Below are 14,408 nucleotides of genomic sequence, written 5' to 3'. Positions count from 1 at the left end.
TAATGGAAAGACTGTGGTGGTGGGCTTGGCTTGGGTGGAAGTATGGGGGCCAAATAGTCTATTTGTGAGCAAATGATATTGTGAGAAAGTGGGTTGTCAGTGCAAGCGAGTGGAGGGGGAATGATTGAGGGGTGGGGAGAGTTGCTGTTCCAGTTGCCTTAATTCCACAATAACTGGGGTGAACATATTACACATTATACATCAGAAAATGCAACACCTACATCGTACCTTCCAAAAATGATCCGGGATGGTGCACTGCATGTGAGAAACAAATGTACATAGGCTGCAACCTTGTACACATTTACTTGTAAGTAAATCCCATTGAAATCAATGGGAATTTAGAGTAGACACTATGCCTATGCAAATATTTGGCTCTAATTATCCAGAATTTAGTAATCTGTACAGTCCCCCTCGTATTGCATGTAGGTGACCATCCTCACTGCTCACCTGAGCATGGTGCTGGGCCATTCCCACACACAGTGGAGGAATAGCAGTGCTCTGCTGTTCTCGCTTCCCAGTGGAGCCTCCTTAATGAGAATTTCTTAGATAAATATTCAATAGTTGGTGTGTTTTTACTGGTATTTTAATCTAATTTTTATATATTTTAACTGCTAATTTTATTGATCGATCAATCGACTGATTGATTGATTGATTCATTTAATTCTTGGTTTGTTTTGTGCTATAAACTGCCTAGAGACTTCAGTAGTAGACAGTACACAAATTTATTAAATAAATAAATAACATAAATAAATATGTTGATTAAAACATAGGACACCCTAATAGCCTATATATTTTAAATGAAATGCCACCGTAAACATGAAACCACCTTATTGTAGTGATTAATATCAGATATGATTTTAAAATGTGAATAATCTCGTCTTTCATTCTGAACAGGGTGGTGTTCCGTGGGTGAGGGCTCCTGTGATTTCCCCATTGTCATGGATGGACCACCATCTGGTTAAGGTTGGACTTACAACCATGTCCCATCTCCGCAGGGGCGGCGGGGGGGGGGCAGCATTAGGATGGTCTGCCCAAGAAGGTTATTGTATCCAATAGGATTCCAAGAAGCCTTGGAGGGATTTCGTGTTGGCTCTGCTGGTGACCCTATTGACACTCTGGTGGAGAATTGGAACAATCAGCTCACCAGGGCAGTGGACACGATCACTCCTAAGCATCCTCTCCCACCCACTTTGAAACTGGCCCCTTGGTATACAGAAGAACTACAGGGGCTGAAGCATCAAGGATGACTAGAGACTCAACTCAAATCCAACAGATTATTACATAGAGCGCATTTGAAGATCTATGCTCAGGCGATACGTGCAGCAAAGAAGCCATTCTTTTCCTCCCATATCGCATCCGCAAGTTCACATCCGGCAGAGTTGTTCAGGGCTGTGAAGAGACTAATGTGTGCCCCTTTCCCCTTGAATCAGTACTTCAAACCAACAGTTACTTGCTGTGATGTTTTAAATGAGTTTCTTGTGGGCAAAATCTTTCGTATTCAGGCTAACTTAGATTCAAATCACACAATTATTACAGAGTCTGATGCCGAGGCGTCCAGCAGCAGCCCTATGATCAGTTTCAGTTTGTGACTCCTGAGGATGTGGACAAGTTGATCGGAATGGTGTGGCCTACTACCTGCCCTCTTGATCCTTGCCCAACATGGCTTATACAGTCTGGGAGGGAGGCTATTGTAGAGGGCCTGGTAGAGATTATAAATGCTTCTCTGAGGGAGGGCAGGATGCTTCCTTGTCTTAAGGAGGCAATCATTAGACCGCTTCTGAAGAGGTCCTGCCTTGGATCCCTCAGAGTTAAGCAACTACAGGTCTGTCTCCAACCTTCCTTGGTTGGGCAAGGTGATTGAGAAGGTGGTAGCCTCCAATTTCAGGCAGTTTTGGAGGAAATTGATAATCTAGATACATTTCAAACTGGCTTCCAGGCAGGCTATGGCGTGGAGACTGTCTTGGTCAGCCTGATGGATTATCTCCAGTTGGGAATTGACAGAGGGAGTGTGACTCTGTTGGTCCTTTTGGATCTCTTGGTGGCTTTTGAAACTATTGACCATAGTATCCTGCTAGAATGTCTGAAGGGGTTGGGGGAGGGAGGCACTCTGAGTACCAGTTGCAGGGGAGTGACAGTAGGAGAGAGGGCATGCCCTCAACTTCTGCCTGTAGCTTCCAGCGGCATCTGGTGGGCCACTGTGCGAAACAGGATGCTGGACTAGATGGGCCTTGGGCCTGATCCAGCAGGGCTGTTCTTATATTCTTATGTTCACTGCTTTGCAGTAGTTCCCCTCCTACCTCATTGACAGATTCAAGATCGTGTCTCTTGGAGAATGTTCTTCAAAACCTGAACTTTCGTACAGTGTACCTGAAGGCTCCATATTGTCTCCGATGTTGTTTAACATCTACATGAAACCGCTTGGGAGAGATCATCAGGGGATTTGTTGTAGGGTTTTATCAGTATGTTGATGACACCCAAATCTATTTCTCCATGTCAACATCATAACCTCCCTAAATGCCTGCCTGGAGGCAGTAATGGGCCGGATGAGGGATAACAAACTGAGGCTGAATCTAGATAAGATGGAGGTACTAGTTGTGCGGGGTCAGAACTCGGGAGACGATTTTGATCTGCTGGTTCTGGATGGGGTCACGCTCCTCCGGAAGGAACAGATACAGAATCTGGGGCTGCTTCTGGATCGAAACCTCTCCCTGGTGTCCCAGGTTGAGGTGGTGGCCAGAGGTGCTTTTTATAAGCTTCAGCTGATATACCAGCTGCATCCATTTCTTGAGATGAACGTCCTCAAAATGGTGATACATAAGCTGGTAGCTTCTAGGCTGGATTTCTGAAATGTGCTCTATGTGGGACTGCCTTTGTATGTAGTCCGGAAACTGCAGTTGGTCCAGAATGTGGCAGCCAGGTTGGTCTCTGGGTCATCTAGGAGAGACCATATTACTCCTGTGTTGAAAGAACTACACTGGCTACCGATATGTTTCTGGGCAAAATTCAGTGTTCTGGTTAATACCTATAAAGCCCTAAACAGCTTAGGCCCTGGATATTTAAGACAATGTCTTCTTCACCATGAACCCCATCGCCTGTTTTCATCTGGAGAAGTTCATCTGTGGTTGCCGCCACCTCTCTTGGCAGCTACTCGGGAACAGGTCTTTTCCATTCCTGTCCCTGGACTTTGGAATGTGCTCCCTGTTGAAATAAGAGCCTCCCTATCTCTGGAAACTTTAAAAAGGCACTGAAGACACATTTATTCACCCTGGCTTTTAATTAGATTTATAGTTTTAATATTTTTAATGTTGGGTTTTAAATGATTTTAATGGTAATGATTTTAATGTTCAAATGATTTTAATTGTTTAATTGATTTAATGTCCAGGTGACTTTAATTGTGATCCGCCCAGAGATGCATGTTTTGGGCAGTATAGAAATATGTTAAATAGAGAAATAAATAAACCTTCCACCCCATCACAGACAGGAGGCCGGGCTTTTCTTTTTAAAAAAAATTAAAGCTGGGGACCCATGTTAGGGTTAGGATAGGGTGACTTGGAATCCCTATTATTTCCCATGGCAGAAATACACAAAATCAGTAAAAACTTTTTAAAAAACAATTAAATGTCAAGCAAGTGCCCCACTGCCTTGAAATTTGGGTAGTAGGTGGCACCCATGGGGACCTACTGACCACCCAAATTTGGTGCCTCTAGGACCTTTATAAGTGGTCCGAATCAATTTGAATCAAATCAAATCTGATCCAAATTGAAACTGGGGTGATTCAGGGGGACAGATTCAGCGGTCCCCCCGAAACAAATCCACGGTGATTCGATTTGTGCACAAATCAAATAAAAAAATCAATTCAAACACATTTCTAATTCCCAACTCCTCCACTGACACAGAAGTTTTTCATTCTAACTTCTGTGTTGCTTCTTACACCCATGTCCATCCCAGTACAGCTATGCCACATAAGGGGACTGTGCATCCCTGCAAGGAATGAGTATGTGGTGAGGGGGGCAGGACTATCAGTAGCCATTTCTAATGAATTCTATCAGCCATATATTTGTCTGGGAGTTAGAAAAATTAGTCCAACCATGCACTGATATTGGTAGTAAAAAGAATATATGGAAGGTGAAGCAGAAGGTAACATCTCCACTCAGTGCTATGGTGCCCCTTAGAAGGGAGGAAGGGAAGGGAACAGCTACTCCTAGAGATGGGGAGCAACTTCCTATAAGCCTCAACAGCACATAGTAGGGATGTGCACAAATTGATTTTTTTTAATTCAGTTTGTACCCAAATTGAATCACCCTCATTTAGGGATGTGTGAAACAATTCGGGTCCTCAGTTGCCCAGATTCGGGTGCAAAACAAATCACCCCTGATTCAGATCAAAAAACTTCAGAGATTTCGACCTCCAGTTTGTGGCCAAAGTGCGTTGGGTGGTAGTGCCCAATGGGTGGAAACTACCACCCAAATTTCAAAGAAATTGGGCAAAGGGTTGGTATTTAAATGATTTTTGGAGTTTACACATCTTTACGCTTTCCCCCATAGGGAATAATGGGGATTATAGCAGCCTTAGTTATAACTCCCGGGGGGGGGCAGGTGGTACCAGGGTAGCCCAGAGTGGATTGTGGTAGTGCCCAATGGGTGTAAGGAAGCTACCACACAGATTTCAAAGAAATTGGGCAAAGGGGTGATATTTAAATGATTTTTGAAGTTGGCATGTCTTTGGGGCAGATTCAGGGCAGAAAGGGGCTTTCGGGGGCAGAAGAGTGGGTCAGGTGGTAGTGCCTCAATGGGTGCCTGATACCATCCAGATTTCAAATAAATTGTGGAAAGGGGTGATTTTTAAAGAATTTCTGAAGTTTGTGCATCTTTACGGTTTTTCCACCTAGGGAATAATGGGGATTTCAGCAGCCCCATAACTCAACTTGGGGGGCACCAGGGTGGCCCAGAGCAAGTGGTGGTGTAGTGCACATAGGGTGCCAATCACCCCCAAACCCACAAGCCCATGGGGCACTGGGTTTTGTTGTTTCTGAGGTGTTCTGAGAGTAGATTAGAGTAGAGAGTACCCTTGCTAACTTGGCAAAGGGGCATCTTTTAATGTGGTGATTCTCTTTATTTAGCAGGGGGAGAGTAACTGGCCCTATCCACCCCCAGCACAGTACCTCCAGTGACTGTTGCTTGTGTCTATCTTATATTTCTTTTAGATTGTGAGCCCTTAGGGGACAGGGATCCATCTATTATATTCATTCTCCTGGGTGTGCCTTGGAATGTGCGTCCCAGAGCCCGTTGCTTGTCTGGGCGGCGGATGCGCCTGATTGGCTGAGGCGCACCCAGGAGGACTGGTTGCTGCCTCCGCAGCCCAGCTGTGGAGGTCAGACATGGTGGGCCTGGCCCGGCTGCGGAGGCCCAGGAGGGGAGAAAGAACATTGGGGGGGGGGCAGAAGTGGCAGTGGGGAGGAGAGGTGGCTGGGCCCGTAAGCAGAGACTGGGGCAGAAGCAGGGGGAGAGGTAACTGCCGGCCCCAAAGAGCGCACAGATGCTCTGTGCAGGGTTGGCTAGTCTTATTTATTTATTTATTATTTCTCTCTGTAAACCGCCCTGAGCCATTTTTGGAAGGGCGGTATAGAAATCAAATTATTATTAATAATAATAATATCCCCTCTGTTGTTTGTAATCGCCATGACTCCACTTTCACAAATACTAAACGAAACAGGCCTCAGATACCAAACATCTAAAACATCAAGTAAAATCAACCATCTGCTGTACATGGACGATCTGAAGTTGTATGGAAAGTCCCAGTCAGAAATCGAATCACTGCTAACACTGTCCGTATATTCAGTAGCGATATAGCAGTGGAGTTTGGACTAGACAAGTGTACTGCATTAATAATAAACAGAGGGAAAATAAGAAAAACAGAAGGAATAGAACTGCCCAATGGAAGCAAGATCAAGAACCTGGAAGAGAAAGAACATTACCAATACTTGGGCATTTTCCAGGCTGATAACATCGCACACACTGAAGTTAAAAGAAAAATGGGAAGTGAATACATCAGGAGAGTTAGAAAAATCCTCAAGTCCAAATTCAATGGCGGGAACACCATGCAAGCCATAAACACCTGGGCTATACCTGTTATCAGATACACTGCAGGAATAATAGACTGGACCCAGGCAGAGCTCGAGCCGCTAGATCATAAGACCAGGAAAATCATGACCATCAATCATGCTCTGCACCCCCGCAGTGATGTCGATAGGCTATACCTCCCTCGCAGCTCAGGTGGAAGAGGAATGCTGCAAGTCCATCAAACCGTAGAGGAGGAGAAAAGAGGCCTTGAGGAATATATCAAGGACATTGAAGAAGATGCACTTCAAATGGTCAATAATGAGAAACTATTCAACACCAATGAAACAAAGCAGGCCTACAAGAAAGAGCAAGTCAAGAACCGAGCAGAAAAATGGAAAAATAAGCCACTGCGTGGTCAATATTTGCACAATATAAGTGGGAAATCAGACATCACCAAGACCTTGCAATGGCTTAAGAATGCCAACTTGAAGAAAGAAACAGAGGGTTTAATACTGGCTGCGCAAGAACAGGCACTAAGAACAAATGCAATAAGAGCAAAAGTAGAAAAATCAACAACAAACAGCAAGTGCCGCCTTTGTAAAGAACCATGCTGCTCGCCGCTCAAATGAGTGGCACGGCTAGCTTGCCCTAGCCCCCTGCAGGAAGCATGAGGCACGATACAGCCTCATTGGCTGATCGGCCTGTGCGGGGCGGAGCTTCGGCCGTGCAGCTCGGGCTGACGCTGGCAGACCTCAGTCCTCTCCAAGATGGCATGGGGAGCATACGTGGATGTTGGAGCTCCGCTGGCCAAGAGGACCGGGCAGGCGGGCCTATGGCCTTATTCACACGGGCGTGCAGAGGGAAGGATGGGTTTCCTCCCTGCGGGGTGGTGGCTGCGGCGTGGACACAGATGGCAAGATCGGGCAACCTGCCCCCCATGGTTTGATGAAAGGCATGCGGGCCGGAGGAGGGCAGGGCTCGTTAGGCAGCCTCCTTGGGGAGCCCGGGTGGCGCAGCGGGCCTTCTCACGCTGCAGCTTGCTCCCCGGGCCGTGTTCCCCATTGGCGGGCAGGGGGGTGTCCTAGGACCTCAGCAGCCCCCTGCAACACACGGTGTTTTAGTGATATTGAAGCACTTCAAGACTTATATCCCTTACCTAAAGTTTGATTTTAAATTTACACCTTTGTCCTTGGGTTTATAGTGGGTGTAAGCAATCTATGGGCATTGGCAGAAATGCAGGCTAATAAGAAACTATCAGTTCTGATACCCAATGATGATAAAATTAAGGTGTCTATGCTGGAACACATGATGAAGCCATAGCTGGTACTAGAACATCTATTTTACATGAAGCAGGTCTCAGTTTCAGTCCCTGGCATCCTGAGCCAGAACTGGGGATAAATTCCTACCTGAAACCTTGGAGAGGTTTTGCCATGTACCAATAGTCAGACTCAGTACAAGGCAGCTTCCTAACATTCAAAATTTGTTTTCATATTGAGGATTCGAGTTGATATTCCATCACTTTTTTCTCAATTAAATCTATTTAATATTCAAATTGAAGTGGTGGAATACTGCATTGTATCACTTTAGACTGCCGGGGAAGGGAGAATATGATTTTATTACATGCTTCCCCATTTAAGAATCAGACCAGCCCACAGCTCCATGACAGAGTCCCTGCTTTGAATGCAGAAGGTCCCGAGTCAGACGGTCTGACTCAGTGTAGGGCAGCTGCCTAGGTTGCTAAATGGGGGTAGTGAATACAGGAACTGTCACAGTCTCTTCTTTCCCCCTGCACGTACTAAACTAGCACTGCAGAATGTTTAGCCCTGTTATTTACTCAGATCATTCAAGGAATATAATTCAAGGTGAAGCATCTGGTGTGCTAATTTGTACTGGATGCCCAGGGCATCAAGAGTATGTCTGCCCTGAAGGGTCCTCTCCCTCTTCCCCACTCTGGACAGTCTGCCAGCCACTCCTGTTCCTTCCAGTCACTCCTGTCCCTCCCGCAGCTTCACATACTTGGCTCCTGCCTCCAGTGCACTCTTCCCTCCACTTCAGACCACTTACCTCTCAGCTTCTGCTTGCATGCTTCCCATCCCTTCCTCCATCTGCCCTTTTATTCCTGTTTCCAGCTGGAGTGTGAAGCGGAAGTGCATGAGTGCAGGGGAAGGCTGTGCATGCCACCGGGGGAAGGCCGTGTGAAAGACCAGTGAGAAAGGTTTCATATGCTACCATGTGTGTGCCATGTGAGGGTACTCCCATGCACTGAGGGGTCCTGAACACAGGTCCTCTGGATAGTAGTAAGGCCAGTGCTGGATGCCTCTGCACTTGTGAAATCCAGAGGAGACATAACATGCCCCATGGGCATTTCCAGTTCATAGTAGTCTTTGTCTTGCATGTTAAAGGTTTCCAGCACAGTGATGAAGAGGAGAAAGTGTTGTCATCGACTCCTCATGTTCATAAGCCTCAGAACATGCAAAGCAAAGCTTTAGTACAGGCTGAGTACTTTTGCAAGCCATGCTAGGTCTCACAGAGCAAGCCCTGTGACCAAATAGTATTTTTGCACTAGGTGTCGCTTTCCCTTAATGAAGGGAATGTGGGATGTGGAATGTGGGAGAAGTGGAAAGTGGAATGTGGGAGAAGTGAAGAATGTGGAATGTGGGAGAAGTGAAGCCATTGACTCCTCACTTCTCCTCACTCATAGGCCTCAGGACATGCAAATTATAGAAATTTTAGATAGATAGATAGATAGATAGATAGATAGATAGATAGATAGATAGATAGATAGATAGATAGATAGATAGATAGATAGATAGACAGACAAAATCATGCATCCTCGGTATATCTCCAGGCCATGCCAGGTCTCTCAGTGCCAACATACAAGTCAGTGTATGTGCTAGCAGCCTTAATATACCAAGGAGTATACCTTCACTTTTCAGCCACCCCTCAAATCACCCCAAAAGGTGCTCCCAATGACCTCAAAGGCGATGCTATTCATGGTGCAAGGGGATGAGAAACATGAGGACTCCACCCTAATTCCATGTTCTTAGAGGTAGCAAGGAAACTCTCCACACAATGGGGGACAATGCACATAGAAAACTGCTCTACAAATGATAAACACCACATGGTACAGGCATCATAAAAACGCTGTTTCAAGTGGCTTACAAGTGACTTCCACATGGTAAAGCCAACTAATGGTGCAGCAGGGAAGCAACTTGTCTAGGGAGCAAGAGGCTGTCAATTCAAATCCAGACTATGGGAAACTCCTATATCGGGCAGCAGCAATAAAGGAGGGTGCAGAAAGGCATCATCTCTCACTGTCACTGTCCAAAGACTGTCAAAATTAATAGAAGAAATGAAGGTGTGTAATGAATCCTCATAGGGATTAATTGAGGAAAAGTTATTATACACCAAAGAATCCAACCACTTGAAAAATGGTGAACACACATTTTGCTGCATAACTCTACTTCTACAAGGGCTAGAGCTTGGCTCCCCCCCCCCGCCCCTGTGTTTTTTTTTTTTTTTTTTTTTTGGTGTGTGTGTGTTTTTTAAAGAAAATCTGGGAATCTGGGGAAAAATTTAGGAGGAATACAAATCCCAAATCAATTTGAATTGAATCTGGCACGATTCAATTTGTACTCAGATCTAGCCAATGGACCACAGGAGTGATTTGTTCTGTCTCTAAATTGCCTATATCAGCTAGATTCAGGTACAAATTGATTTTTACCCAAATTGATTCGCACATCCCTATTGGGCTCACCAGGGCTCGCCAAAAGCCCTGCCTGATGATGCCAAGGCCTCTCACATCTTAATGGAATAAGTTCCTGGTGATTTCTTCAGCCTGTAGAAGGAGGCAGACTGGCCAAACGGCTTGAGAAGGAACTGAAACCATAGATAGAGTTGAGATAGACCCTATCCAGGGATCCAGCTTGACCAGGGAAAGGCTGCTCCCAAAATCTTCCATGGCTAGAGTAGTTAATTTATCCTAATAAAGTAGACATGTTGACAACTTTTAGTTAATCTTGGATGAATTTCTGAATGGCAAAGTACCATCCATTGAAAGAGTTCATACTCTCTTGACATTGTCTTCTCTTTGCTCCAATTATTGTGGATTAAATTACCTCCTATAATCATCTACGGATGAAAGCCAAAGCTATAGATGGAAATGTAGGTTTGGGGGGCTCAACAGTCATGCAATCTGACCATATGTTCATATACATATATGTATTTCCCCCTCCCTAGTGAGCTTCTTAGATTGTTTCTCTCAGCACACATTCTCCCACAATGATACAGCCTATTTCCCTCTAGCTCCTCCATGATCCCTGTTGACACAAAACTGGACATGATTATGATGTTACCTCTTTCCAACTGATACGCTTAGCAGCATATCAGTTTTTGGTATATGTAAAATACTGACCAAAGAGATGATTGTACTCAAACTAGTCTCAAAGGAATTAAATCCAGCTGTTTTACCACTTCAAACTTTCGGTTGCCATTACACCCTATTCAAATAATATTGTTTCCTAAATGCTCTCTGGATGCAAGCAATGAGGACAGAGATGAACAATTTTTAATAAGGCAACCTGGGTATGAGTTTGCAGTCCAATTATAACTTTCTTTAAAAATACATATTCAAGAAAGTTAGAACACAATAACAAAGAGGAAGGAAGAGGGGAAGCAAAGGTCTGAAATGAAATCCTTAGAACTGTCAAAGAAAGGGCTGTAGACCTCAATATCCCCAACTCTGAAAAACTGTATCATTCTGTCTTCATTTCTTCTGATTGTTTGATTTATGATTACTGCATATTGCCTACATAACCTTCTCTCCAGGGGAAATGGTAGCCACACAAAGAGGGGCAATGCAGGTCAGAACAGAAGCAGGGGTAAGAGTTAAAAGACAGGGATGTTCACAAAACTGACATTTCCTGTTCAGCTTGAATCCTAACTAGTTTCAAGCCAACCTGTCCCAGTCCGGTTTTGGCCCTGGTCAAACTGGATCCGGTGCAAGTTCAACTGAGACAGTTTGCCCAGCTCAGACCTATACTAGTAAAGGGGAAGCCAGCGAGGATTCTGGTGAGGAATCCGAAGGTACATGGCTCGGGGGTGTGTGTGTGCCATTTTGTAATTTTAGACTCAATTTTGTAATTTTAATGTGTTATTAATGTTTTTTATCTATTATTATTTTATCTTTTTATGAATTTTAAATGTGTAATTCTGTACACCACCTAGAGATTTCTATACTAGGCAGTATATAAATTGAATCAATCAATCAATCAATCAAATAAAATAAATAAAATTATTGCTAGAAGAAGCATTGGCATGGCATGGCATTTAAAGGAATTTCAATGCTGAAGGCAGGTGGAGTGTTCCAAAAATGTATGATGCACTTGGCATGCCCCCTTTGAGATCATGGCCAAGTGTAGCTGCCCCACTGACCTTGTGGTGCTTTATCCATAGTCTGGTCTTGGAGCTTGCTGGGATCGGCCTTGGTGGCCGAGTGGGCCGCAGATTGGTGAATGTCTGTGGCCCAATTCACAGTTTCAAATTGAAACTGCTGGTTTGCCAACCTCTAGTTTGGTGTTACATATGAACTCAGCCACTATCTCTCTAAAGTGTCCTATAGGCCCATGCTAAGCAGTGTTGCTTTGCTTCAGGAACAACTTTGAGCTTCCAGACTGTCACCAATTGCTTTGACCCGCTTTGGCCATGCTTTAAGCCCCCACCCCCACCCCTTTCACTTTGAGTAGAACCCTTTGGCTGCTGGAAGCAAAGTTTCAGCTCCCCTTGCCCCCTCTCCTTACTCCCCACCCCTCAAACTTTCATTTTACTCCTTGACACAACTGAGCCATCAGCCACCCTCTGCAGTCATCACAATGCCATCCAGAGATATTAGGCATGAGTGCCCAACTTGTGGTACTCCAGATGTTGAGCTATAACCCATCATCATCTAACTCCCATGTTCTTGCCTTTGCAGAAGCCAGGTACAGTTAATTCAGATACTGGTTATTCAGAATGTATCTCAACAGTTTTAGAATAGCTGCACTGGCTCCTTGCTTCATTTCTGGGCTCAGTTCAGTTCTGTTGTAAACCTCACACAATTCTGTGTTTCCTGACACCAACTCAAAACATGTTGTGTTCTGATGTTAGATGCGCATTATGTGTGAAATCATTGACATCACAGAAGGACTTGAACCATAAATAAACAGATAAATAAATTTTCCTTGGCAGGAAGGCTCTCAAATGTGGAGGCACTGTCAAGGCTAAGGGAAACTAAGCTTTTCTGGGCCAGAGTTCACTGAGATGCACTGGATACCAAAGTGGGCTCTAGCGAATGAAAGCTTCTGCTCCAAACAAAATTTGATTAGAATGAAAGCTGCCACAGCACTAACATGAATAGACCTCTGGAATATGATACACAAATGTGACTCAGGCCTAGCGACTGGGAGAACAGTGAACCATAGGATAGGCCTGCACATGCCAAGTCTCCTCTTATTGCTTTTCTTGAGTAGTAGTAGCAACAGCAGCAGCAGCAAGAAAAATAATTGCAGTTTGAGTAGGTGTATTTATATTTAAGGGGCCACCTTATGGCACAGCAGGAAATAACTTGCCTAGGGAGCAAGAGGTTGCTGGTTCGAATCTCCGCTGGTATGTTTTCCCAGACTATGGGAAATATCTATATTGGGCAGCAGCGATATAGGAAGATGCTGAAAGGCATCATCTCATACTCCATGGGAGATGGCAATGGTAAACCTCTCCTGTTTCCTCCAAAGAAAACTACATGGCTCAGTGGTCTCCAGGAGTCGACACCAACTCGACAGCACAGCTTTACTTTATTTATATTTTACTCCCCCCTTGGGTAATGTCATTTGCTCTAAAAATATTATTTTATGATTCAACATTTTTCCTGGTTTTTCAGAAAAAAAAGGAAGAAAAAAAGAGAGTGTAGCAATCAGAGAGGGGGGAGGGGAGGGAGGGAGAGAGAGAGCACTCAGATAACTCACTGTATCTTTATTTGTCTTAGTTAATTCCAGCAAAATCCCTTTTCAAGGGCATTTTCAGGTCTTGATCAAGTAAATTGTAAAAAGAAAGATAAATTCCTATATTACAACTGTGCTCCCACTAGTAGCACCAGCAGAGTTGTAATATAAGGTTTTGGTATTCTTTTTACAATGTTCTTGACTACGTCCTGAAATGTGTTGGTTGCAAGAAAGATACATATGAAACATCTGTGGGTTCCCCTTCTTGGTTGGTTGGTTTTCAGAAAAATCTACATCTTCCCCCATAATTAAATTCATTTACTGAAGGGGTTCCTTCCCCTCCACATCCTTCAGACTAATAGCAGATTCTTCTCAGCAGGTGACCACTCTACGGTAAGTGTTTTGAACTCATAAGCCTCTCCATGGCATCCTTCACATCCTTGCTCCTTGGTCACATCCTCATGAGACTCCTCAAGGCATCCTTCACATCCTTGTTCCTCAAGCTATAGATCAGGGGATTCAAAAAAGGGATAACCACTGTGTAGAATACTGCAACTATTTTATCCTGCTCCAAAGAGTAGCTGGAGCTGGGCCGCAAATACATGAAGAGGAGAGTCCCATAGAACAAACTGACAGCAGTCAGATGTGAGGTGCAGGTGGAGAAGACTTTGCACTTGCCTTCATTAGAACGCACCCTGAAAATGTTCGAGAGGATGCAACAGTAAGATATAAGGACTATGGATGTGGTGGTGACTTCATTAAATCCAGCAAAAGCAAAAATCAAGATCTGGTTGAGGCTCGTATCAGAACAGGTCAATTTCATCAATGGTGGTCCATCACAGAAAAAGTGGTTGATGACATTGTAGTTACCAAATAAAAATCTTGTACTAAAAGCTGTGTGTATTGTTGAGTTCAGAAACCCAAGCACATAAGAAACAAAGACTAGAAAAATACATACTCTTCGAGACACGACGACAGTATACAACAATGGGTTACAAATGGCCACATAGCGATCAGAGGCCATCATGGCTAAGAGGTAACATTCTGTAGTTGCCAGACCAGCATAAAAATACAATTGAGTGATACAGCCAATGTATGAGATGGTTTTTCTAAGGGCAAAGAAGCTGACTAGCATCTTGGGGGTGATGGTGGTGGAATAGCACATATCAAGGAAGGAGAGGTTGCTGAGAAAGAAATACATTGGTGTCTGAAGACGGGCATCTGTCCTCACTACTAAAATGAGCCCAACATTTCCTAGCACCGTGAAAACATAGATCAGCAAGAAGAATATGAAGAGGATGAACTGAAGATCTGATCTATCTGTGAGTCCTATGAAAATGAACTCAACCACTGCAGTGCAATTATCCCCATCCAT

The 14,408-nt window shown here is 44.3% G+C and overlaps 1 protein-coding gene across 1 annotated transcript; it reads right to left on the bottom strand.

Moving 5' to 3' along the window:
• Window positions 1–6,744: 6,744 nt before the first annotated feature.
• On the bottom strand, window positions 6,745–14,408 carry LOC128326733 (olfactory receptor 1020-like). Its single transcript, XM_053254188.1, has 3 exons — window positions 13,502–14,408; window positions 10,348–10,378; window positions 6,745–6,862 (listed from the first exon to the last, which is right to left on the bottom strand). The coding sequence occupies exons 1-3, from the start codon at window positions 14,406–14,408 to the stop codon at window positions 6,745–6,747; spliced, it is 1,056 nt and encodes a 351-aa protein (XP_053110163.1).

Source organism: Hemicordylus capensis, chromosome 1 (genome assembly GCF_027244095.1).
Source record: "Hemicordylus capensis ecotype Gifberg chromosome 1, rHemCap1.1.pri, whole genome shotgun sequence".
In the NCBI taxonomy this organism is placed as follows: Eukaryota; Metazoa; Chordata; class Lepidosauria; order Squamata; family Cordylidae; genus Hemicordylus; species Hemicordylus capensis.
The sequence above is the reverse complement of the archived record's forward strand: the minus strand, read 5'-3'. Positions and strand labels throughout refer to the sequence as shown.

Excerpts from the sequence above, each read along its gene's own strand:
- LOC128326733 (XM_053254188.1), bottom strand. The coding sequence starts at position 14,408 with ATGGATGGGGATAATTGCACTGCAGTGGTTGAGTTCATTTTCATAGGA. Across the intron at positions 10,379-13,501 it reads TGTGAAGGATGCCTTGAGGA|GGATCATGGAGGAGCTAGAG; the intron begins GTCTCATGAGGA and ends TTGTGTCAACAG. Across the intron at positions 6,863-10,347 it reads GAGCTAGAGGGAAATAGGCT|CGGAGCTCCAACATCCACGT; the intron begins GTATCATTGTGG and ends CCTCTTGGCCAG.